This window comes from Heterocephalus glaber, unplaced genomic scaffold, assembly GCF_053883595.1.
Source record: "Heterocephalus glaber isolate CG9 unplaced genomic scaffold, H.glaber_assembly_v1.0 deba00001606, whole genome shotgun sequence".
NCBI classification, from domain to species: Eukaryota; Metazoa; Chordata; class Mammalia; order Rodentia; family Bathyergidae; genus Heterocephalus; species Heterocephalus glaber.
The window spans coordinates 28,931,309-28,958,288 of NW_028258377.1; the positions used below are offsets into that span (position 1 = coordinate 28,931,309).

Genomic DNA, 26,980 nt, shown 5'->3' on the forward strand with positions numbered 1-26,980 from the left:
GTAGGTGCTATTATTTTCCTTTCTTATACTTAAGGACACTGAGGTCTAGACTCATGACATAAGTTCCTCAATGTGACACAGCTGTTAAATGGCAGAGGTGGGATTTGAACGCAAGTCTGGAGGAGGAACTATTACCTTGGCTGGCCAAGCCCCTCGCCTCTTTACCTCAGTTGCAGATCTATACCTGTGCATGCCTCAGTAGTGACAAATGACCAACAGTGTTTGGGCGGCTGCAGAGAGTAGAGTTGCTTTGCAGTTTCACGGGAGATCCAAGCAGAACCCCCTGTCTGCCCCGGGGGCTCTCGATGAACTCTACCCTGTCTGGGCCTGGCCACACTGAGGGACCTGAACAGACCAGCATGTGGGCTGTGGCTAGGGGCAGATTTACCACATGTCCCTGGGCGATGTGAGCCACTGCGTGGCTAATCTTCCTTCTGGAGAGAGGCAGGAGACCGCCACTTCCTCTCTGCTGCCTGGGTGACCCCTACCCACCAGTAACCAAGGAAATGATTGATTAGATTGGAGCAGCTCAGGAAGTGCCCTGGTGCCTGAGACTTCATATATCCAAGGTCCAAATTATAGCTTGCATCTGCCTGGTCACATATGTATCACTGCTTACACTTCTCTAATTTCATTGGAGCCTTTGTGCTTCCTGGTGGGCTACAAAGATCACGTCTGTTTGCTAGACAGGGAAACATCCCAGAAGAAACAAGATGAATAGCCGAAGGTCACATACACCCTGGTCTCACTGACTCCACATCTCTTTCACTCGCCAGACCAGTGATTTTTACACTGCTCCCCAGGGTACACGGAGCCCCAGGTGAGTGAGGCCGGTGAAATGGAGCGACTGAGGGAAAGAGGAGACTGAGGAGGCCTGAGGAGGCCTGGGTCTTTCCTCTTCACTCAGGATTCCATGGAAAGTCGATTTGAAAGAAGACTTGGGTTGCTTACAAAATATTTTGAAGGACTGCCACAAACTATTTCTCCTTCCCTGGGAATGGGGTTCAAAGCTCTTCGTTTCCTAAGACCCCTGATTCTCCAGAGGGGCAAGAAGAGGCCCACTTTCTTTTGGAGGATGTCCGCAGCCTGGGATCAGAATGGTAACACAGGGGATGTAAAAGGTACTGAAGAGGGAGGTAGAAGACCTGGGTTCGGGTTCTGGCTGTGGCACAACTTGATCAAGTTACTTAGTTCCATCTCCCCATCCAATGAAATGAGGAGGTTGGCTCCAATAATTCTTAAAATATGGGTCAGTTCATATAATCTATGTGCTTGGGATATCACATTCTGTTTATGAGATCTTAGAGCTGAGGCAACTAATCCTGTATGAAAATGGTAGAATTTGTTTCATGTTTACATTTCTTTTTTTTCTTCTTCTTCTTCTTTTTTCTCTCAGAGGCTTTATTTTCACTTTTATTGAGCAACACAGACTGAGATGGACCAGTCCTTCCACGAGGACTGTTAGGTTAGGTTCTGAGGGCAGGAAATAGACCTGAGAGAACACAGGAGTTGGTCAAAGTCCTGAGAAAGAACAGAACCGCATGACAGCAAGGGGTCACAAAGGAGGCTGTCTGGCTAAGAGGCCCCTGAATTTTCTCATCTACATTCTAAATATCCCAGCTGTGAGTCACCTGATGGAGAAGGCAGAACACAGCAGAAAGCAGCAAGTAGAGTTTGTCCCAATTCCATGCTAGCCAACCCCTCCTACAGAGCTTGTACTCTTGGACCTCAGGTGCTTTTGCTTTCCGGAGGTCGACTCATGCAGGCCACTTGTGAGAATCTACCCAGGGGTCAGCCAGCTATCCCTGATAACCCCCCAGGACTAAATGTTCTCAATTGCTAACTCCACCCACCCAAAAGCTGGACACGAGGCTCTTCTTGGAAGTCTGTGTGTGACCTGACAGACAAGAGGAAAAAGGGGAAGGAACTTCTACCTTCTTGAGCCAGTCAGAGAGGGCAAGGGCAAGTACAGATGGTAGAGATGGGTTTCCTTCTGGTCAGACATGGCACTCAATGGAAAATAGGTCTTGTAGTCCTTCAGCTGAGATACCTCGGACAGGTATGTAGCCAGCATCTTGGTTCCTTTATGTAGTTAAAGCCTGTTGAGCTTTTCATTCTGGGAGTGGATGCCATCATCTGCTGACCCCACTGGCAACAGCATCACATTCTTCCTTGTGGCCTCCTGGAAGGTCAGGGTCCCAGGAATACTGCCACCTCCCCTGGTCAAGTCTGGTTCAACACCACAAACTGTTTTCAGGGCTCTTCTCCCAGCCATATAATGTGAAGCAGACACCCAAGGCTTCTCACCCGGGCCCATGTACACCTTGAATTTGTTGGGGCTGTGTAGTTCAGCAAACTTCTTCGTCAAGTAGCTTGTAACCTGCTCGTTGACAACTTCAGGTGTCATGTTCAGCACCAGCCTGATGGAGAACTTGCCAATCATTTTCCTAGGAATCAGTCTTGGCCCCAGACCCAGAGAAGGGGCTTTGGGTGCCATGGAGGGAGAGGGATGGGTACTGCCATCGGTGCATCAGGATGTCTTTCTTGCAGCTGTGCAGGAGGGTTTGAGCCCTGATGTCCTTGGTGAACTCCTCCATGTCAAAGTCGATGTGGTCATAGAGCTCATGCTTCTCATTGATCACGGCCTCATTAATGCTGGGGATGAGGATTTTTCCCCTCGTTGTCTATCAGAGAGGCCATCAATGAATGAGATCCGTCATGGCCTCATGGACCCAGAATGGAGGTCTTTGGGACTGCATTCCACCTCCATGAAGAAGTAACAAAGGCCCTGAGACCATATGTGATGCAGGGCTTCTTCTTCCCCAGCCAGTAATCGCCAGAGATGGAAATGTAGTCCACACCTTTAAAGAAGGTGTCTTTCTGGGCAAAACCCAGCTTGTCCAGGCCTTGGAGCCAGACTCCTCCATGCCTTCAAGGCAGAGTTGCACATTGCCAGGAATCTCCTGACCTGTCTTCTGACCCGTTTCTAGGGCGTTCATGCAGCCAGCCACTGGCCCCTCATCATCAGCTGAACTTCTCCCATACAACTTGCCAACTCACTTCACCAAGGTGAGGGGCTCCCTATCCCAGCCATCCTCCAGGGCCGTCTGCTTCTATGGGCCACAGCCCAGTTTGCTCAACAGAATGGGAGGAATTGGTATCCGAGCCACCAGGGAGCTTTTGTTTCCCAGCACCCACAAGTTCCACTGAGGCCCCTAGGTGCTGGATGCCTGGGGCAGCAACCTCCACACCTTCTGATCTCGCCTCTCTACTCCCGCCAGGCGGACAGTCTAGATGGCCACCCACTTTGCAAGTTTCATAATGGAGCCGTCCTGGTTTTCATCAACGTACTGAAACAGGGTACTGAGGTCCTGACATCTTTCCAGCAGACAGCAGACCTTGAAGATTCAGCACAGGACCAGTTCCCTCATGTGTGTATTTCTGAAAGGAATGTATATAGCTTTCAGCAGTATTTAAAAGGGAGTCTGTGAAGTAGATTCTTTCCTTTCCCTGGACTTTTTGTTTTTCATTTTTGTGACAGAATTGCGTAGTCCTATTTTTCTTTTGGGGGACATCATTTGTAAGAATGATATGAAGGCAGGCATGGTGGTGCACACCTGTAATCCCAGCTCTCGGGAGGCTGAGGCAGGAGGATTGCAGAGAGTTCAAGGCCAGCCTGGGCTACATAGTGAGTTTAAGGTCAGGCTGAACTACAGTGACCCTGTCTCAAAAAAAAGACGTGATGAAACTAATTCCAAGAAGAAATCAAGGGTGATATACAAAGATAAATAGAGCTAAAAGATTCGAGCTAGGTGAGAGTCAAAGACCAAATAAGCAGACAGTTTTTTCTTTTCTTTTTTTGGTACCTGGGATTGAACTCGGGTCCTTGCACTTGTGCAGCAGGCGGCGAAACCACTGAGCTAATCCCCGGCCCACACACAGTTTTAAGTCCCCAGATCCAGCCAAACCTGATATCCTGATGCTTTTCAGCTACATGAGCTACTGGCTTTCTTCCTTTTAAGTGTTTTCTGTTTCAGTCCACTTTCAGAATGTATGATTGATGTAGCCATTACTGGGAGGGGCTTTTGTCATTTGAAAAATTTTGAAGCTCAACTCAGAAAGCAAAGTAAAGATGTGGGGGCCAATTCTTCCCCTGCTTCTGAGTTTCAGAAGAAAATGTTTGTTTGTTTTGCTCCTCATCTTTTATCCTCTTCTCCAACCTGTGCCTTTTAGATGCTGAGAAAACCTTAGAATCAACTCCATAATTACACAGACAGGAAACAGATCCAGGAGGGGGTGTTACTCTCTCCTGGTTACAAAAGAGTGTCAGGGCTGAGACTAGAAGCTGGTTCTCTTCTTGAAGATGTTCTCCACCCCACTGTTGACCTTCCTTAGCGCTGCTTTCCCAGGCAGAGTTACAAGTTAGCAGAGGTCGAGGGCTTTTGTACCCCTGTGTGTTTCTTATCCAGAAACTCCTACAGTCTGGATTTTTTTTTCCAGGTTCAGTGGGCACAGAGACACAATGGAGATGAGGGGAAGTGACCTAGTCCTGTGTTGCCTGGGTCCTCTCGAGAGCTGCCCTACCTAGGGTACTGGCCTGAGAGCTCCAGCTAGAAATGGGGTCCTAGGGATCAGCGTCAGGCCAAACACTGCCTAATAGTCACAACAGGAAGAGACAGAAAGGGGTGGATTTAGACACTGCCAAGAATCCAAAGCAGGAAGCAGGATTTATGGGGCAAGCCCAGGGGGTCACGTTTAGCCGCGGGATCAGATTTATTTAGCTCTGGCGAACAGCAACAGCAAAGGCAGAAGTAGGATCAAGGGGACATAGCGTAATTATTGCCCACAGTCCAGTGTGAAGACCTGGCTGCTGTTTTATTGTAAGCGCACCTTAAGGCCTAGGATTGGTCAGACCCTCCCTGCCACCCACCCGGCCCACAAACTACACACGACTACACAGGAGAAAGGATCTTTAATGTCTGACTTTGTTTCCCACCCCGTCAAAGTGCCATCGTAAAGCGAAGAACAAGGAGGGACTTGGGAGGTACGAAGTCACGAGACAAGGGCCTGGGCTGCCACTTCTGGGCGCACACTCCTCCACCGCTCACACAAGTACACATGCACACCACACGTACACCGCACAGACACACGCACGTGAACCCAGTTAAATACAGGTAGAGAGGGACTCGATATATATACAGAGAGAGAGAGAGAGAGAGAGAGAGAGAGAGAGAGAGAGAGAGAGAGAGAGAGAGAGAGAGAGAGAGAGAGAGAGACGGAAATCCGGGCCGGCGGGGCCCCAGGCTCTCGGCATGCTCGGCCCAGCCCTCCGCGCCGTACCTGGCACCCATGCCCCTGCCAGAAAAGCAGCTGCCCCTCTCCCCGTCCCGCCCGTGTGCCCCAGGCCGCGCCCGCCCGCCCCCCACGGTGGCTTCCTCCCCAGGGAAAGGGGCCGCGCGCGGGCCTAAAACTGCCCGGGAGCCAGGGGCATGTTGCTCCTAAAGCCCGGGTGCCCGTTGGCCACGTCGGCCGCGGCCTCGCAGCCCCCGCCGCTGCTGGCGTCGCCGTCGGTCCCGGGGCTCTCGGGCTCCGCCAGAAGCTTGAAGGTGAAGAGCGGGCCCGAGTCGCGCGCGCGGCGGCCGGGGGGCGCGGGCGCGGGCAGGCTCAGGAGCGCGCCCGGTGCCTTCCACTCGGGGAAGGCGCACAGCTCGACGGGCGGAGCCGCGCCGCGGCCCAGGTAGCCCGGGCTCGGCGAGGCCGAGGGCAGGGTCCGCTGGCTGCCGCTCAGGCAGCTGCCGCTGTCGTCCAGCGAGTCCTTGCGCGACTGCGAGCGCTCCAGCGAGCCGCCGCGCGTCCACGGCCGGTAGGTGTAGGCGCAGCCGCCCAGGCGGCGACGGCGGCGACGGCGACGGCGGCCCCGGCACTGGCACCCGAGGATGCGCACGAAGGCGCGCTTGAACTCCTTGCTGGAGCACGGGTAGATGATGGGGTTGAGGCAGCTGTTGAAGTAACCCAGCCAGAACACCACCTTGAACACGGCGTCGGGGGGCTTCAAGGTGGAGAACAAGGAGCCTGCAGGGGACAGAGAGAGCGGTCGGTGAGCACTGCGTTCCCCACGGTTCGCCTCGCCTCGGCGCAGCGCGCTGTTGTTTCCCGCCCCCACGCGCTTTTGCCTCAGGCCAGTTTTCTCTGCCTGGAAGCCTGGCCTTTCCGTTTCAAAACGGAGGCCTCCTACATTCCTTAGAAGGCCCAAGGTCCATAACTTTCCCTGTGAAACCTTTCCTGAGGAAGCTTCGCAGTTTCTAAGTTCCTCCAGGGGCACATTTACTAGGGCAGCACCCACCCCCATTCCAGCCCAGCGTTAGAAACAGTGACCCTTAACTGCGCACTGCTTCCGGGGTCAGGCTCTGCCCTGGGCGCCTGGCCTGTACGGTTTTCACCTCCACGAGATACCACGAAGCAAGTGCTGATTTGTTTCCATTGCAAATAAGAGATGTGTTAAAGACCTAAATGCAAAAGGCGGGGTGTCAAAGAAGAAGAAAACAACCTAAAGGAAAACCTTTTGGAAATTAGGAGTCAAGAAAAACGTCTTAGCTCCTCCAAATGATAGACCATAAGGCCGGAATGGAAGAAGTTATTTACAATATCCAGAACAGTCAGGGCATTGATATTTAGAATATAATGCACTCCCCAAATCAACGAGAAAAGGACAGAACTCCCATTGGAAACATGGGCAAAGGAAGGAATAATTTGCAAAATAGGGAACCCAGTGGCCAGTGAACATATGACAAGATGCTCAAAATATTAAGCAGTGAAATATATTAAAAATGAAAACGACCGAGATAGAATTTATATCAGTTAGGCTGGCTAACATTAGGAAGCTGAATAGGCCAAGTAGGTGATTTCAGGAGCTTTCCTTATAGCTGGTTGGGGCACAGGATATGCAGAGTTCTAGGGAAGACTGACAGCTTGGTACACACACCTCGTTTCCCAGCCTTTCTGGTCTAGGTCACGGATCTCAAAGTGTTTTCACACAGGTTCGTCCAGGAACACTTAGGAGGATGCTAATGGCAGTGCTGGTGGTGGTGTCACGGGGAGTTGGAGAAAGCCTGGGTTTCCCTCCCTGGGAAACGCAGGATGTGGCGGATGCATGGATGTGTATCAGGAAGATGCTCATTCGGGGTTGGGTTTGAGATGTGGCATAGGTGGGCACAGTGCAGCACTGTGAGGCCCAGGATGGCATGTCCACAGAGAAGTGTGGAAAGCTCTTAAATCCATTGTTCTTCATGAAAAAAGTAAGAAATTGAATGAAATTTGTGACAATACATTTAACTCAATAAACAACCACATGCACTTTGCAAAGAACATTCTTAAATAAAAAAGACGTTAAACACAGAATGTTTGCCTAGGGGTGAAAGCAGATGGACATGGGAATGGGGAATGAGAGTAAGAGAAATAAATCAATAAAAAATAAGAGTGAGCCTGGCATAGACTGATGATGATAGGATGTTATGAATCCAGAAACATGATTAACTCATCCTTCTGAATTTGAGATCCAAAAACATTTTATGACTATATCAAATTAAAAACAATTTCCATTTTAAATATAAGGCATCTAAGACTTGGAGAGGGTAAGTGGCTCACCTCAGGTCACACGGCATGTCTGTAATGTAGCTGAGAGTTAAACTAAATGCTATTTGAATAAAAATATGCTTTAAAATAAAAAGATGCTATCAATAATAGTCTTGGAAATACAAGAAAATATAAGAAATAAAAAAATGAAAGCAACTGTAATTCTGCAATGCAGAAAAGTCACATTTTGATGCACTTCTTGATTTTTTTCTGTTGGATATACAGCTTCATGTATTTTAAAAAATGACATTATACTTTCAGAATATTTTGTACTTTCAGACTATATCCTAACTCTGCACTGGGCTTGTGGCATGTGGACTTTGATATTCTTATCTAATCTCTGTCAGACTGAGCTTCCCATGGGCCTGGTCTGCGGGATCATCTTTGAATCCATTTATTGAATGAAAATCAAACACTTTTCCATATGGAAGGGGTCTTAGCAGTTGTCCACCATTCTGCAGAGGGAGACACTGAGGCATATGTGTTTCCTCTTGGAACCCTTGCCCTTCTGGTTTGTGGTTTGGCCTGGTGTTCTGAGGAGCCTCCAGTCCTTCTCTGCTTAGCAACCCACTGTGGTGGCTGCTGGGAAAAGGCCGGGCTTTGGGTGCAGGACTAAGCCAGACAGGGTTTTCAACTTGGAAAGAGGAGTAGCCACACCTGCATGTAAGTGCTAACATGTCTCAACCCAGAGAAGAAATGTGGGAGTGGGCTACCTTCTAGGTCTGCTGTGGGGAGGCCAATGAGGGTGTCAGCTCACAGTCTGATTTGTCTCAAGACCGCACCGTTAGGTTTGTGTTCCACCCTTGGAGATACTCCCTTGGATTCAGACAATGTCTAGAAAGCCCCTATGTAACTGCAGGGTGTGAACATCTGGCATCCCATGACGGGAATGAGCTGTCTCTGTCCTTGGTGGTGGACTTATTTCTGTCACCAAGTCTGATGGGTGTAGAACAGCAGTCTTGACAAAGTGGGGAACAGGAGACTAAATAGGAGAGAGGGAGGTAAAACTTGGGAGCCTTGTACATTACCCTGGGAGGGTAAATGCTGACGAGAGTGCAGACAGGCAGCAGATCTCCTTGCATGAGAATGTGTAGGGTGTAGGATGGTGGCTGGGGACACAAGGGCAGTTGTGGCCAAAGGTGTATGTATGGGGGCATCATCCAGAGCAGGACAACGTATTTACCGAAGACAAACTTGTAACTTTGCTTGGTGGCAACCCTGTTGAAGATGGTAGTGAAATATGGCAAAAATGGATTAGTGGGGGATGTATCCTGAGGCTCTGGTTATTTTAAAGGAGCCACAGTAACAGTAATGGTACTGTCCTTCATCTCAGCCTCCATTTTTTTTTGTGTGTGGTACTGGGGATCGAACTCAGGACCTTGTGCTTGTGAGGCAGGCACAGTGCCAGTGAGCTAAATCCTTGGCCCTCCAGTCACCATTTTCAATGTGAATGTGCCATTTAGGTCCTGTGCTAAACATTTCCTATCTAAGCTCATGTAAGAGTCACAGCCCTTGGAGGGTACCATTCAGGGACGACTCTTGTTGGTTCCATCTCTTTTTGGATCAGTAGAGCATATGATGGTGGTAGCTATTTAAATTTTTATACATTCACACATTTGTTTGTTCATTCATTCCACAAATACTGAACTCCTGCTAAGTCCCAGACACTGAGAAGCTATGGAGATACAGAGCTAAGTTTGAGATGTGGTATCTGTTCTGTGGGAGCTAACAGGCCATTACAACACTTGGCATTAGGACAGGGATATAAATGTCATTGTGTCCTGCTGTTATGGCTTATATCTAGATGTCTCCCTAAATCCTCATGTGGTCATATGTGGGGACTTTTGAAGGTGGCTGGGTTTGGGTGTGTGAATATGATTAAGGGTGTGATACTGGGATTAAGGGTGTAGATAAGGGAAACCCCAGCCTGGGTATGGCTGGCACCAATCAATAGGCTTGTATCCTGGATGGCATATAAAGGAGCAGAAAGAAGACAGAAGGTTGCTGCTGCTACTGCATGCTGCTGTGCCGCCTTCTGCCCAATGTGCCATGAACTGTTTCTCCACTGCCACACCCCTCTGCCATGCCACCTTGCCTTGGACCTGCTGACTCTAGACTGAAACTTCTACACACTATGAGCTGAAATAAACCTTTCCTCCTTTAACTTGTGTCAGATATTTTGTTCCCAGCAATGAGAAAGTAACTAAGTAACCCCCTGTGCTGGGAGGATATCTTTTTAGGTTCTTCTTTATCTGTTACACTAGAAGCACCTTGCCAGGGACAAAGATGTGTGGGATCTTTATTTTTATTTCCTTACAAAGTACCCTCCAAAGACCAAGGCTCTGAAAAGTATTCAGCCTAAGTAAGGGGTGAAGATGACTTTTCTTGTGGGCATTTATGGCCATATTTTTGGTTTAGGATTTTTAGTCCTCTGACAAGAAGGAGACTGTTTGCCTCCTGAAAATTTAGGCAATGTAGCTGAGTGGGTGGAGCATAAAGTTTGGTATGAGAAAGACCAGGTATTGAATCTGCTTGTTAGAGGATAGCTGTTTGATTTGAGAAATGTTCATTAGCCTTCTCAACCTCTGGTTTCTCATCTATAAAATGGAGAAAATACCTGTTTCATAATATCTTTGTGAATACATGAAAATATCCGTGTAAATATTTGACACATGGTCTGGCACCTTGAAAATTATAGTGACCTTTTCAAAATATAGTCATCCCTTTTATCTGTGGGGGATGGGTTCCGGAACACCATGTGGATATAAAATCTGAGAATGCTCAAATTCCTTAGATAAAATGACATAGCTTTTGTATATAACCTACACATATCTTCCTGTAAATTTAAGATTATGCCTAGATGACTTATAATACCTAATACAATGTAAACACCGCATTGTGTGTAGTAGTGTTTACATGGTACTGAAATGTTTACAGAATAATGACAGGGGAAAAAAAAATACTGTGCCTATTCAGTACAGATGCAAATTTTTGGATCCATGGATGGTTGAATCTTCCAGCGTAGACCCTGTTTATACAGAGAATTTACTGTACTTTGTATCCTGGCCCAGTCATCAACCTCTGCCGGAAACTCTTCTCCAATTAACCCTGCCCAAGTCAGATTGATTTCTTTACTGTGGATCCCACAGAGCACATACAAGTCCATCTCATTTTGTTATTTTATTATCTGCCTGTTAATAATGGTAAGCCATCCGAGGGTTGGTTAAGTCATTGTTCACTACCTGGATTGTAATTCCTCCTGGGCAGGAAACATATTTTCATTTCCCCTCCAGATTTGTATATTTTTATTACGAAAATGATACATGCTGAGTTAAAAATTACATATTACAAGAAATCTATAAAGTATAGAGTGGAAATTCTTTCTCCACTCAAGCACAAGAGACCAGGGTTAACAACTTTGTTTTTATCCATCTAGATTTTAAAAAATGGGGTCACACTGCATGTACTTTTCCCTGATTGCTTTTTTTGCTTAGAATATTTATATTTCCCCATGTCAGTGTATAAGATGCTGTTTCATCCTCCCAAACTACATTATGTTCTCATGTTTGGCTGTATAGTAGTTTATTTAACACATTCTGTAATGCTAGTCAGGTCAGTGATTGATTTCCAATTTTGGCTGTTGCAAATTGCAAGAATAAAAAGCCCCAAGCATTTCACTCTTTGCATGCTTGAGTGTTTCTGTAGAATAACTTCCCATGAGGAACCATTGGGCCAGTCTCACATTTAGGCACTGAGAGCTAGTGAAATTGCTGTTGGAGCTGGTTGTACCAATTCACACCCCCTCACCCCCACCCCCTGCTGACTGTAGTGTGACGTTTTCCTTACACTGCCACAGCTCGGGGTTCCTCCAGCCTTTTTAATCCTCACGTATCTGGTAGGTGGACAGTGATCTTGGCCTCCTTTCACATTTGCATTCCATTTTATTTCCTCTTCCTGCAGACCCCAGCATGGCACCCTCCACCTTCTGAAGAAGTCCTCAGTTACTTCTCAAAGGCAGTGCCTTTCTCTTTGGAATTGGACTCTGGAACAGAATCCTGGCTATCCTACCAGAAGCCACGTGACTGGGTAAGTCTCATAGTGCCCCTAAGTCTCAGGTCCTCATCAGTGGAATGGAGCTAATGATAGTGACCCCTCTGGGTTGTCATGAAGGTTAAACAAGATACAACCTGTGAAATCCTTGGGAGCACCATGGATACTAGGTGTCTGCTGCCCAGTCAACTCCTCTGCATTAACAGGACCTAGTCACATATACTTTGGATTTCTGGCTATCATTTTAGGAAACCTGGGTTTGGTAACTATGTTTGGTAACTTCATTTATAATTTTGGGTCACTTGCTTTCTTGTCAGGAGTCTCAGTTTCTCTTCTTGAATTTAGTGGTTTGAGCTGAGTCCTTTCCAGCCTTGAAATTCAGAGTCTCCATATAGCAGAAATGGGGATTGTTCCACAAAGCCTGGCCCATCTCTACTGGGCAGCCTACTTCCCTAGACCTGCCACAGAGGGGCAGTGTGGGTCAGGGACTGGATCACCACAGCCACAGATTCCATGAACGCTTTGGCCTCCTTCCTCTTCCCTCTCCCCAACACACTGCTGTTAGCATTTGGGGCCCTCTTTGCTGCGCCAGCCTCCCCTGGTGTGAGCCAAAAACCTGTAGTTAATTAGGGAAGGTGCTAAGCCTCTTTGGCATGAAAGAGAATGGGTGACAGGGAGATTTTTCTCTGAGCACCCAAACAGACTTTTCCCTGGGGAGAGGTAGGGATGAAGGCTAATGAAGCTACCAGGAGAGGGGAGAAAATACAACAGGAAGTGTGGATTCCTGGAAGGGTGGCTCTGTGCTGGAAGCCAGGCTGTGCTGGGTTCTTTAAAATGTCACGGACTCACTGTGCATGTCCCTGAGCCTGGCTCCAATTCTCATGCTCATGAAGTGATCTGGGTGCTCCCTGCTCTGCATCTTGGCATCTTGGCCTGCCTGGACTGGGCCAGCGCCCTCCCTTGATGGGGCATAGTGAGGGTAATTCACTGGCAGTCACTCAGCTGGTGAACAGCAGAGCAGTCACTAGGCTCGACAGATGTTTGTGGGAGCAGTTGTGTTTGGTGGTTAAGGACCCCTTCAGATGTCACAGGTAGGTGAATCTGGCTTCGAATTCTAGCCTTGGCATTCCTAGGAGTGTGGACTTTTGGGGCTCAGAAGTCTGGAAAATTGGCCTGGTGACAGTTCTTTTTGGCACAGATGAGGTGAGCTGAGGCTGGGGTGCTGAGAGAGTCTGGCTTACTGAAAGTGCTCAATAAGTGCAGCCAACAGTGCTTCTGTGTGGCTGTCAGAGGCGAGGAAGGCAGTGAGAGGATGAGGTTTGGGACTCTTGTCCTATTGCTCTTTTCCACAGGGCCCAAGGATGGGCTCCAGGGGTTCCTGTGTCTGCTGAAATCGGTGGCAACACTCATGCACGTTTTCTGAGGGGAGGTTCCGCGGCTGTCATGATGGTCTCACGGATCAGTAACCCTCAGGGTTAGGACACCCGTTGCCCGTCTAGGCTTACAAAGCATCAGTCACTCCACCAACCTGACCACCATCTCCTTAACACTTTCCTTTCAGTCAACTCATTTTTGGTATCTAAACCAAATTCTTTCAAAGAAAACTTTCTATCACTATTTTAAAACCTGCATCATTTGCTACAAATAAAAAGTCATGGCAGAGAAAAATAAGATGAAGACAAAATAGTATTAGTACGTTCTGAATTGCTCCAGACTGTGGTGGGCCTCAGGCGCTCTCTCTTTCTCATGCTGTGCAGAAGCTTTTTTTTTTTTTTTTTGGTACTGGGATCGAACTCAAGTCTTTGCGCTTGCACAGCAGGCATCGGAAACCACTGAGCTAAATCCCTGGCCCTCACTCTCTCTTTCTCAAATATGGATATTAGTAGTGGTTGAGAGGCACTGAAGACATTTTAGCTCTGATGCGAGACACATTTCTCTGAGGAACTTAAGGGGTTGAAAGAGACCTGAATAGGGAGTCAGTTTCTCCCTGGAGAACTCAGTCTTTGGCACATAATAGGTGCTAAGTAAATATGTGACTGCATATGTGACTCAGAATTTGTTGTGCCAATTCTAGCGTCATTTCAAGCTGTCTTACACATCTCCCAGGTCCATAGTGAGTTTGACCTGCAGCAGATGTGTATCCCTGGGAACCCATGTGATGGTGACTCCCTGGCTCTGCTCTGATGTCTTCTGGCAGCCTCTTGCTTAGGCTTGCTAAGCAGATCTAACGAGACAACACTTCTGAGAGCGATTAGTGGTACTGAAAGCACACTACCTGCATAAGGCATTTCTTTTATTTTACTCTATGTTTTACTGAGTAGGGGGAGTAGGAGCTGGAGCTTGAGGGTGGAGGGATAAAAGGAGGAACAGATGTTACTGTGATTCCACCCGAGTCACTTGGACTTTGAGTACCCAAGGGAGATTTAGAGGGATCATGAAGTGCAAGGATCAAAGGCCAACACTGAGCTGGACCTGCACAGGAAGAAGCATTCTCGGCTGGACATGGCCCTAGCAGGTCATCCTTAAGGTGCTTTTCCGAAATCTGAACAGTAAACAATGAACAGTGAAGACCTCAGTCATCTGTAAACCTCCTCTCTCCAAAAAAATAGGGTGTATCTGTAGAACAGGAGCAACCATTTAACAAACTCTTGTGCTTCACCCAATATTGAGTAAAAAGCTTAGCCACCAATAGCCTGTTACCCTTCAGTGATTCCTGTTCCCAGGGCAGCCTCACCTGACTGTACCCTGCATAGCTCTAGGGGGTGTTGTTTGTATTCCAACCTGCAAGTTTGGGCCCAGGGAGCCATGATTATTACACACAGGCAAATAGAAACTCAGATTTGACAGAGAAGTCACCCATGGTCACAGAGCTGGTAGGTGACAGGATTTTAGTCCAGGCAGCCTTTGACAAAGGCTTTTAATCACCAACCACCTAGCTCACAGGAAAATAGAACACATATGTTGATGGATGGAAAAGACTGGAAGGGTATATGCTGTAACAGCAACACTGCTTATCCTGGGTGGGGGAATTATGGGAGGATTTTCCTTCCATGTGCTTTTAGGTGTTTTCCAAAATTTTCTTACACACCACTTCTGCAATCAGCAATATTATTTAAGAGCCAAAAAAACCAAGCCAGCCAATAGATGCTCTGTTTCTCAGGTTCTTCTGTGTGATGTGCCAGCCAAATTGTTTGCTATGTTCCATTTCATTTCATTCCCACCACAGCTCCGTAGCAAGGTGGTATCACCTACATGTTAGAGGTGAAGAAATGGAGATTCAGATGGATAGCAGCTTTTGAGCAAGGTCCCCGCAGGTGAGAGAAAGAGTGGCTTGAAATGATATTTTTTGTCTTAAACCCAGAAGACTTCTCTATTAGTCCCTAATGTGCCTGGGGCTCCTTGCTCTTATCCCCATAACGGGGGTAAATAGAAAGATCTTTTAATTTTTCATGTATTTCTTTATATTGACATCCATAGACCGTTCCTAAACATTGGTTGAATAAATGGACCAATGAGCAGGCTTGAAGACTGCAGCCCAGCCCGGAGGCCTACAGCATCCTCTACCTGACCACAGCATGCCAAGATCGGGCTGGGTGGTTTCTAGCATCCCTCTGAGCACTGACATTCTTGGCTTCTAGAATTATACATGTGACTTGACACACTTCAGAATATTTAGCATCAGACAAGCCCAGACCTCGGCAGAGTTGGTGAGTGGTGAAACCATTCTGATCAGCTTATAAACAGAGTGGAACTTTCTCTCCTCTTAGTAGGAGCATTTGGCTACACTTCTAGCCAAGTCATATCTCCCCAGATGAAACAGTTTGGCCCAATAAAAACTAGAAAAATGTAAAATAGATGCTAATTCTTTCAGCACTAGCATTATAAAAGGAAGTTTGCTTGGATTTGGAAATTCCCTTTGAGGTTTTTCCGTTTCCCCTTTAACCCTGGAATGAGATCATAAACTTGTCCAACAAATACAGTATCTTTGGGGCCAAAAGACCCATGTTAAGTTCTAAAGCAAATGCTAGAAACAGTAATAATTGCCAGAGCCACCATTTATAATAATGGATTCCTAAGCCAGTTACTAGGTATTGTGTTTACAAACATTGTCTAATGCAGTCCTTGCAGTGGTCTGCTCCTGTGCATTTCATTTTTTAGATGGGGAAACTGAGGTTGAAGTGGTCAACAAGCCCAGAAAGAGGTGGGCTAGAATTAAAATCCAACTCTGAAGCCTGTGTATTGTTCAGTAATAAGAAAAGGGCACTTATACTAATTTCCTGAAACTCTAGGGATTTTCTCCCTTAACTGAAAACAATTTTCTCTCCACTGAATTGTCCAAGTGCCTTATTGAACCTCAAGTGTGGCACTTAATTTTTTTTTTAAGCTTGGATTACAGTTGCTCAGGTCGGTGACTCATTTTCTCTGGTTAGACTGTAAACTTTTAGAAAAGAAAGTTCATGCCTGATCTCTCTCTGTCCAGGGACTACCACAGAGCCTGACACATGACAGGCACTCAGCCAACATGTAGTGTTTGAGTAATCCTAGTAATAAAAATAATAAAACTGAAACATGTTAGCCTCTGGCTACTTAAAAGAAAATTCCTGGGTAAGCAGCACCTGGATACTTGTTAGAAATGCTTATTAGAATCTGCATCAGAGTTTGTTTTTTTAACAAGACCCCAAGGTGAGAAGTGTTGCCTGCACCCACATTACAATTTGCTTCATAAAAAAAATCATTTTTCTGGCCAGGTATGGTGGCACACACCTGTAATCCTAGCACCTAGGAGGCTGGGGCAGGAAGATCACAAGAATGAGACCAGCCTGGGCTAGTGAGTTCTGTCAGCCTTGACGACATAGCAAGAACCTGTCTCAAAAAAAAAAAAAAATCATTTTTCTGCCTATCTTGGGATTCAGGAATGAGCAAGGCTGGCTGAAAGCCACCTCCCCATGGGATTGAGTCCCTTGTCCTCAATCCTCTAGTGGCTCCTAGAGTTAGTAGGATAAAGTTCAAACTTAGACTGGAATTTAAGACCTGCTGAACTTGGCTGCAATGAACCAATTCTTTGCAATGTGTTGGCTTTTGTGGCCCCTTTCCCTTGATTCTCACTGTCCACTGGTCTGAGATGGATCCCTCTCCTTTCCCTCCCTCCTTCTGACCTCCTCTCCTGACTTTCTAGGCCTGGCTTGAATTCTTCCTCTTTATAACCACTTTTCTCGGGACATGAAAACAGAAGGAAGGAATGATTGTGCCGAGACGTCCTGCTCAGATGCAGGTGACGCACGCTTTCTCTGCCTGACTTCATCCTCACCATGGGCAGAAGGGAGAGGAGGTCTCTATGACACTTACTTTACAAATGCAGAGATCCAGGCTCTGTGTGTATGGAACTCACTTACTATCACACAACTATAAAGTGGTAAGATTAGGATTCCAACCAATCTGCCTGGCCCCAAAGCTAGAAAGTGCCCATAAATACACAATAATTATCTTTGACCTCTTAGAGCATTTCTGGGGTAGGGGAAAGTGGGCATTGTTTTCTTATGTCTTTTGGAATGGTGCCTTGATGTATATTTTATCAGGCCATTAGAACACAAATCTGTGTCTAGAAGCCAAGAATTCTGGGTCACTTATCCTAGTGGTTCTTTCAGGCTGACAACACTGGTTAGGCAGATAATGTAGCGCCATATAATTTCAGAGAAGCATGGGCCTACTGACTCCCATCAAAGGGTACCCACAAAGCACAGAGCCTTGTGATTAAGAACTTCTGCTGTTGTCTCCACAGAGTTCTGTCATAACAGTGGATAAATAAAGACCTTTATTTAACGGTCTGTCTCCTTTGCTCAGTGGTCATTGAGGGTAGGATCAATCTACCTTGATTTGGTTTCTCTAGGAAACAACACAGAATTTGAATGTGCAAAGCTATCTGTTGAGCACCTAACCTCCTCCTCATGGGCTGGCGGCAGTATCAGTTCATAGAATGTGCTGAATAAATGGTGTTGGTTGGTTGCCCTGCTTAAACTTCCCTTCTTTTCTTTTTACTTAGCCAAATAGTAATCCTGGGCCAACACCCAGCTTAGTTCTGATCACTTCCCTGAAACCTTCACTGATTGCTCCAAGCCTCTTCTTTTAATTTCCCACAAAGAGACTTCATGGTACACGGGTTAGTACATAACTCCATTGTTAAGGATGTGCCTCTTGTCTCTTCAAGCACTGTAAAAGCTCCTTAAAGATGGGAGCCTAATGTTTTATGCTTCTAGCATAGGGCTGGGCATACACTCAGTGCTCATCGGTTATTCACTGATTAATTGGTGGACCCATTCCAACTCTGGTAGGGGAGCGACCTCTTGGCTTGGGTCCAGAGTGGGTCTCAGAAGGAATGGAATGGTTTCTGCAACCCTTAAGGGGCTGTGTTTGATGCCAGATGAAGGTTCCACGCTTTGACCTCATGGGAAATAGCAATTTCCCTGTAGAACTCTTAGAAACTGAACATTGGTGAGATTTATGTGAAGGAAGCTATAAAACTTTATAAAAGGGCATAAAAATAATGTATAAATGGAGAAACATAGCTTTATAGGAAGTCTGTATAGGAAGTCTCTATCCAAGATAACTTCAATTCTTTCTCAATTCCTCTGAAAGTTCAAAAAAATCTTATTAAAATCTCAACAAGATTTTTGAGGAGTTGGGTAGGGACAGAAGTTAAATTATCCCAAATCAAATATATGGGTGAATATGGAGTATAGAAGAATAGTCTGAGAAAAATATTTAGGTAAATTGAAATAAAGAGGAATAAATGGTGGGACTGGATATGGGGGATATGGGTAAATTCATTCTTGATTATTTAAAAACTTTCCACAAAATCATAATTAAAAAATTATATAATTAAAAAATACAAGGGGATGAAGTACAGAAAAAGGCAGAAAGATCAACAAAATTATGAAGTTTAGAAAGAGAACCAAATATCCATGAGAATTTTACATGCCATTTCATTGCTTGTGGGAAAAAAATAAGTTATTCTATATAAGGTGTTGGGATAACAGGAGGGTTGCCGTTAGAAAGAAGGTAGGCTGGATTTTTACTTGATTTCTTATACCAAGAGAAACTTGAACCAATCCAGGATAGACATTTCACCCAATATAGAAAATCATTAAAATGTTAGAAGAGGATGAAGGTAAATATTTTTATAATTTTGAAACAAGGAAAGACCTTTTAAGGTATGATGGAAGATCAGGATCTGCAGTGGAAGGTATTGAAAGAGTTTGTCTTGGCATTTCAATAAGGCTGCAGACTTCAAAAGTAAAGTTAGAAGAATTGAGAGAATATTTGTAACTCATAGGATGGTCAAGGGAACAATACTGTGCTTCTAATACACAAAGCTCTGTCAATAAGAAAAAACAAATCAAGAGAAAAGTGAGTGGAATAAGCGAAAAACAAGGTAAATACAATGCACAACCAATGAATTGTTGAAAATATGTAAAATTCTTTTTTTTAATGTTTTTTTTTGTTTGTTTGTTTTTTGTTTTTTGAGACATAATTTAGCTAAGTAGTTCAGGCTGGCCATGAAATCACTAAGTATCCTGGGCTGGCCTCAAACTTGGAGCGATCCTCCTGCTTCAGCCTCCACAGTGCTGAGATTACAGGTGTGTGCCAACGCATCTGGCATAATGTATAAAATTCTTTTACAAGATAAGTAATGCAAATGAAAAACTGCAAAATATTTTAGATCTCTTAGTTTAGAGGCTATTTAAAAATGCTTATGCTCAGTTTGGCAAGGGTATGGGAAAACAGACATTTTTATACATTCTGAACAAGGGTTTAAATTTGGGGTGGAAAATTGGTGTTACCTAATAAAATGAAAATAAACATGACTTGTGATCTATGTATGACATCCAGGAATTTATCCTCCAGAAGCACTCTTGAAAGGGAGCACAGATGAAAGCATAAGGAACTTCAGTGTCCCCCAAACTGGGAAATAACCTAAATTTCCAACAACAGGGGATTGTAAAATAAACCACACAACAAAAAACTATAATCTACCAAATTGGTAAGCTAAGTTTACAATATAATAACGTGTCACAGAATTAAGAAGAAAAAAAGCAAATTTCAGGAGATCCTGCTTAGTACAATATATATATATATATATTTTTATATATATATATTTATTTATTTATTTTTTTTTTTTTTTACAAATCTCTCTCTCTCTCTGTTAGTATAGTCACCAAAAATATCTGGACCAACATACACTAAATTGTTAATAGTGGTTATTGCTGGAAAGCTGAGTTATGTGAAGGTTTTTTACTTTATTTAAAAAATTTATCCAGGGAGGGAAAGGTTGAAAATACAGGGGGAAAAAGAGCTAGCACAGGGCTAGCATCCGGCAGACATCTGGCCAGGCCACCCTGGCCTTTCTGGGTCCCTCCAGGTGTAAAATAAGGCTTTGCACCAGCCACACCCTCACTCTAGAGGCGGAATGCAGTTAGGGAGAAGCTTCAGGCACACTCCTGGAGGAGGCAGGCCGCACAGGTCTGTCCTTCCTTCCAAGGTGGTAGGAGAGCCCCACGGAGGCTGACAGCCCAGGTGTCAGGATGAAAGGCTCCGGGAGAGAACAGGGACAATTACTGGCCTTGGGGAACCAGATGGTACAAATGCCAGATTGGGCCACTTAGGCCATTAGGCTCCATGCGATGCCTTTCATCCCTTCTCTCGGCAGCTGTTCACTCATTTCCTGTCGTCCTCTTTCTGACTCATCCCTTTGTTCTGTCCTTTGACTGGCAGGAATCAAAACTTTCCATATCCAAACTGGTCTGCCCAGTTTAGTTTGGCCTGGGACTCCTGGATGGCTCTGCGTCTCCTCCCCACCTCTCTGGCCTGGGCTGGGACACGGTTCTTCCCGAGGGACCATGCCAGGGGTTGTGCCGTCCTGCTTGTCTGCAGGGTCCCTGGACCACTGAGTGACAGATGCCAGTCCCCCGGCCCCATGGTATCTTGTCTTCCTGCCTTTCTGTATCCCGAGCCAAGCGCCTGGCCTGGCATCACGCATATTGTGTAAGGAGATGATGAGTCTGCCGTGAGTGTGTGCTGCTCTCCAGACTCCAGCGAGATGGGCTGCACCTCCTTCATGGTCTCCATCTGCCGGGCCGCCATCAGAAGGCCTGAGCACAGTCTCAGTTAGAAGGCAAGAAGAAGCTCTGCGTGCTCCTGCACAGTGGGGTGACTATAGAAAATGATCACGTACTGTGCACTTCAGCAAGCTTGAAGGGAGGATTTTGAATATTTTCACAATAAAGGAATATGTTTGGGGAGATAGATGTGTTTACCCCAATTTAAACATTGCAGAGTGTGTACATGTATCAGAACACAACCTGGGGCACCTCTGTCTCTTGAGGGGCTGCACTCTGTTCTTTTTGGCTGTGCACTTTTAAAATTCTGCCTAATAAATCTCTTCATGCCTCTTCAGAAAAAAAAAAAAAAAGAACACATGGGCAGAACATGGTGGTGCACAATCTGTAGTCCTAGCACTTGGGAGGCTGAGGTCTCACAGAGTGAGACCCTGTCTCAAAAATAGATAGATAATAAATAAATTAATAAAACACATGGTACCTGATTAATATGTACAGTTTTTATGTATCTTTAAAAAGTGACCCTTGTGGCTGGGGATTTAGCTCAGTGGTTCCCGCTGCCTGCCTTGCAAGAGCAAGGTCCCGAGTTCAATCCCCGGTACCAAAAAAAAAAAAAGTGACCCTGAAATTCCTGCTTTTTCTCATACCTTGAAGCCTCTTCGAAGCAGGGAAACCTTCCAGGTGGAAAACAATTCATTGCTTAACTTGCACACATCCTGTAGGACACAGCTGCATGGGCTTGCTGTGGCAACGTGAGGATGTTTTCTGAGAATTCCAATGAAAGGAGGTCTGAATGTGGCCTCTAGTACTGCCTGTCACCCAGACGGCAGCTGGGGACCTTCCCACCTCTGAAAATTAGGAGAGATTGTCTCCTAGGCCCCTTGTCCATAGCCCAGAGGTTCAAAGCCCTCCCTTGGCTTCTGTGGATTGCTGGAGTGAGAGGGGGCAGATGATGTCCAACTTCAACTTGGCCTCTCCTGTCTCTTGGACTCCATTTCCTTTGATGATCTCTTCTGGCCACATCATGATGAGGCTTTGATTCCCCAAGAGAAACATCACCTACTCTAAGAGCAATGTTTTTGTCCTCCTAAGTTTCATATGGTAAAGCGCCAACCCCAGTGTGCTGGTATAAAGAAGCAACGCCTTTGGGAGCTGATTAGGTCAGGATAGTGCAGCAGTGCCCTTATAAAAATGACCACTCACCCCTTGTCCTCATGTGAAATAGGAGAAATCAGCAAGCTGACATCTGGAACAAGGCCTCCACCCAGACCCAACTACCCTGACACCCTGACCTCAATGTCCAGCCTCCATACAGCCACTGTCCATACGCCACTTGGTCTATAGTACTTGGTTATGGCAGCCATGCTCGTGGAAGAAGTACTTGGTGCTGGAATCCCTGGCTTCCTGCTCATCCTTTCCCGTCTCTGTTTCTTTCTGCCTCCTTCTCAGATTACTCCAGGAGATGCAACTTCTTGTTTCTTTTTTAAATTCTCTTACATTTCTCTTCTAAGAGCGTTTCTGTTCTCTTTTCTGATTGCTTTGGGGACAGTGTGGGAAGGAGGCATTATTTGTCATTGCTGCTTTCAATGAACGTACATACAAAAACCCTTCCATCTTCACACACTTTGAGAAGAGACCGGAGCTGGAAGGACAGAGAATAGCACCCCCTTTCTGGATGGAGGTGTAAGAGCAAGGGGGCAAGTGTATTTCAGAAAAGCCTGCAATTTAAGAAGGTTATTTAGCTTATGAAACAAGTCTGATTGCACAGAGTCAATGTCCTTATGGTGGAGAAGGTGGAGAATGTATGTGGACCCTCACTATAGTTAGAAAGAGACTCAATCTTTATCGTGATTTCAGAGAAAATATAGAAAATGGTGATCTGAACTTAATAACAATAGGCAGTTACGATCTACTGAGAACAAAAAGTTCGGTAACTAGCCACTAACATGCATTACCTTGCTGAGTGCCCCCCAAATTCTACATGGGAGGAACTGGTTTTTTTTTTTTTGGTACCAGGGATCAAACTCTGGTCCTTGAGCCTGCGTGGGCAGGCGGCAGAACCACTGAGCTAAATTTCCGGCTGTGGGAGGGACTGTTAAATGTCCCCATTTTGCAGATTCTGAAATTGAGGCTTAGAAGAGAAGTAATTTGCTCAGAGTCACAGAGCCATCTCATTAGAACACCTGTTTTTAAAAAATTAATTTTATTGGTACATTTAAGGTATACAATAGAATGATATTCATCATTTGCACCTTTACATGATCCATCTTGGTTCTTATTTTTCCTTCTTCCCCTGCCCTCCCTTCAATAAGGACTAACATCTGCTGTTTTGGCCTTACTTGGCAGGCCGCCAGGAAATCAGGTATGGAAAGGAACTGTGAGAAAGCAGAGCATGTTCCCAGGGAGCTGGGGGATGTAGAGGGAAAGAAGAACTGTGTTTGAGTGTGAATCTGTACTAGCTCTCTTCTCAGCCAAATCCAGGAGAAGATGTCATTTTTTTTAGGATTGAAAAGTCACTCTCTGCCATGTCCAGTCTCATAAGTCCCAGGAACCCAAAAAGCTGGAAGGAGTACAGTTGTTTAATGCACAGATTTGTCTGTGACTCGTAGGTGCGCAATGCCAAGAAAAGAAGCAAGAAGATAGGGCAAAGGGTAAGACTTCATAAGATGGGAAAAATAAGTAGGGATGAAAAGATCAAATTAAACCAGGCCATCAAAGGGCACAACAGCCCTTGTTCCCATCACTGCGCCTCCTGTGTTTCCGACTAGGACGAGATGGTCTTATGCGAAATGTGAGGCCAAACGTGGCTGTGGCTGGTTGGCCAGGCTAGGGCAGCTCAGATTCCAGTCCAAGGAGCTGCCTGCTCCTTTTCTTTCTCTTCTCGTCTCGTCTCGTCTCTTCTTTTCTTTCTACTGGAAATAAAACCCACAGTATCCTGTACGCTAGGCAAGTGCTATACCACTGAGGTATATCTCCAGCCCTTTAAACCATTTCTAAAATTTTGAGACAGGGTCTTGCTAAGTTTGTCCAGGCTGCACTCCTCCTGCTTCAGCCTTCCAAGTAGCTGAGATTCACAGGCCTGCGCCTGGCCCTGAGTGCATTCCTCATGTATCTCATATGGTCTGGCTTGCCCATTCAGGCAGAACTGAATTCTCTACTGAGTCACCCAAAAGGACAGTTCACTCAAGCTTGCTAATTCCTCTGTCTGCCTCCTTCCTTGCAGGCTAGAACCAGATGTTCCACCTCTAATTCTGAAAATGTCACTGAGCCTCGATGAATCATTATAAAAAAACAGTCCCATTCCTCCTAGAGGCACGTGCTTAGGGCAAGGAGGCCTCACAGAAAAGTCTGCCTGCCATAGCAGTTTTCAGAGAAGATGAACACCAGAGGCCCTGGGCTTCAGACTCCCCCACCTCTGTGCTCTAATGCTCTGCTTGTCACGGGAGGGTTGGGAAGGTTGGTGGAGGTTTGCAGATCTGACATGAGACATGCAAACCACAAAGGAGCAAGATTTGAAGGGAGATGAAAAACCCTCTCGTGTGAAGACGCGCATTTGGCAAGAAGCTCACAGACTTGTGTTCCCGAGGTGCCGGTGCTGGCCTGTCCATCTGTGCTGAGGCCTTGCTGGTTTGGTGGAGGATAACATGACCTCGAGAGAGAGTCTTGATTTGGCTACCTCTCTGCATGGCAGACTCCCTTTACAGGGCCTGGGCATTTTATTTTAGTCTCTTCTGATCTGCTTCCTCTATCTTGCAGGATTGTTAGAACAATCTGGTTGAACCAGCATTTGAACACTGAGTTTATTCATCCCACTTTTAGTTTTAGTTTCAATATTGTCGATGTAGGCTCTAGCAAGCACTGGAGTTGTAAGAGGTGTCTGTGAGCCACTGAAAAATAACGTGTACATTTGATGTACATGTTTATCTGCATTTTCTGTGTAGCTGCTTCATAGCTTCCATCAGATTTTTGAAAGAATCCATGTACCAAAAAATAGAATGAGAATTGTTGATTTCAAGAAAATCACTGTTTCAACTAGGGACCAGGTTGCATGCATGATCTAAGAGCAGGAATGAGCTATTAGAAGTCTGGGCTTTGTTTCTCTAATGAACAGTACAGATTTCTTTGGATCCTGCATTGGTGAAGATGCAACTGAAAGAGCATTCATACCCTCATAATAAGAGGACAAATTGCTGTGTGTTTGGTGGAAAGCAGTTGGATGATATCTCAGCGGCCTTAAAGTTTTATTATTTAGTTTCTTGGAACTATATTTTCTTAGTGGCTAATGGTGGTAGCTTGGAGTCAGATTGACTTAAGTTAAATTTTAGCATTGTCACCCATTATCTGTGGGGAAGTTATTTAACCTCTCTAGTCCTCAGTTTGTTTATCTGTAAAATAGAACCATAGGGTTCTTAGGAGGATTAAATGAAATAATACATGTAAAACACTTAATAATACATTTAAATAATACATGTAGATAATACATGTAAAGCACTTATCTGAGACATAATGAATACTCAATAAAATTATATGTATACAAAGATTTTATTGCAGCTGGGCATGGTGGTATGAGCCTGTAATTCCAGCACTCTTGGAAACTGAGGCAGGAGGATCTCCAGCTCAAGACCAGTCTGAGCAACTTAAAATAAAAAATAAAAAAGGGCTGGGGATATAGCACAGTACAAAGACCCAGAGTTCAAACTCCAGCAGTGCAAAAATTTTTTTACTGCTATTATTAATCATAACTAAAAATTGGAACATAAGTGATCGGTTTAATGATAACATGCCACTCAACTAGTAAAGACTGAATTAGTGAATATGATTAGAAAATGTGCATAATATGTCAGAAGACAAAGAGCAGTGTACAAAATGGTATGTATGATATCATCCAACAGAAAAATGGCTGAATAAATATTCATCAAACAGTCCAGTGGTTATGTTCAAGAAACAGCTTTTTATTATCTTCTTTTTGTTTTTCTGTATATTCTAAATTCTTTACAGCAAACATGCATTACTTCTTCTTTTTTGGTACCAGGGATCGAATTCAGGACTTTGCACTTGTGAGGCAGGCGTGGTGCCACTGAGCATTACTTCTTGTAACAAAACAAAACTAACTGAAGAAAGGTACTTTTTGAAAAAATGATGACTAATCTCTGCTGAGAGACACTCTGGTTTTCAGCAACCATTTCTGTAAATCTTCCTTCATGTTGAAAAAGAAAGTTGTCTCTTCTTTGTGGAGATACTGGGGAACTCAAAATGAGTTTTGACTTGTTTTTTAAAGACAGGGTCTCCCTATGTTGCCCGGACTGCCTTTGACCTTGTGATCCTCCTGCCTCAGCCTCCCTGGTAGCTGGGACTGCTCAAATGGGGCTGGGGACTCAAGTGGAAGGATGAGAGTGAAAGTGCTTTGTGAAGGTGATATGTGGCAGGTGCAGAAAAGCAGGGCTTCTTAACTTGAAGGGTTGCACAAGATCATCTGTGTTGTAATGCAGGAGGAATTGGCAGCCCAGCTGTCTGGACTCTGAAAAGCTGTCTCCAGCCCTGGGCTAAAGGCCTGTTATGATTAACTCCTGGGAACTTGGTGTGGATTGAGGATGAAAGGTACCGTGACTTTTAGCTATGAAAATTTGTCTGCAGTCAGGCTCCCAAGTTTAATCTCTGTGAAACCGATGGCGTAGCATGGCCTGGCTTACTAATTAGGTAGTGGCAATGTAATTGATCAAATCAATTCCCTTCATGACGCAAAGCCAAAGAACCCAGAAACAGCTTGAGCTGGACCAGCTTCCAGAAAGCAAAACACAGATCCCTCCCCCAGGATGTTAGCGCGGTTAGTCTAGATCGCTCTACTAATTGCTGGCTCCTTTCTCACTAACAGATAATAGAATGATGCAGCATAGCTCCCATGTCCCTCACGCAGCCAGACTCCAGCCTGGGGTGATTGAGATTGTGCTCATTCATTTCTTTCCTGGATTTATGGCAAGTATTAAACTTCATCAGGCTTAAAGAGCCATTGCTTTCTGAAAAGAAGCAAAGCCCTAGCCAGGTCTCCCATTTAATTTATGAATAGCTTTACCATTAATGTGAAAGCTGGTATATTAAAAAATAATGAGAAGGAAAACCATTGGAAGAAACGGAACTTACTGCAGCAACCGAGTGTTGAGACTAACACTGTCCGTCTATTTAATGCA

General features: G+C 45.3%; 1 protein-coding gene and 1 pseudogene across 3 annotated transcripts in view; both read right to left on the reverse strand.

Moving 5' to 3' along the window:
- Positions 1-733: 733 nt before the first annotated feature.
- LOC101698145 (cytosolic non-specific dipeptidase pseudogene) lies at positions 734-4,857 on the reverse strand (annotated as a pseudogene).
- Positions 4,858-4,953: 96 nt separating this feature from the next.
- The window catches only part of Adra1b (adrenoceptor alpha 1B), a 115,529-nt gene continuing 93,502 nt past the window's right edge, over positions 4,954-26,980 (reverse strand). For all 3 annotated transcript variants that reach the window (XM_004836469.2, XM_004836468.2, XM_004836467.2), the window contains one exon: positions 4,954-6,072. In XM_004836469.2, the coding sequence (XP_004836526.1) occupies positions 5,465-6,072 (608 nt within the window). In that variant the 3' untranslated portion in view covers positions 4,954-5,464. The remainder of the gene's footprint in view (positions 6,073-26,980) is intronic.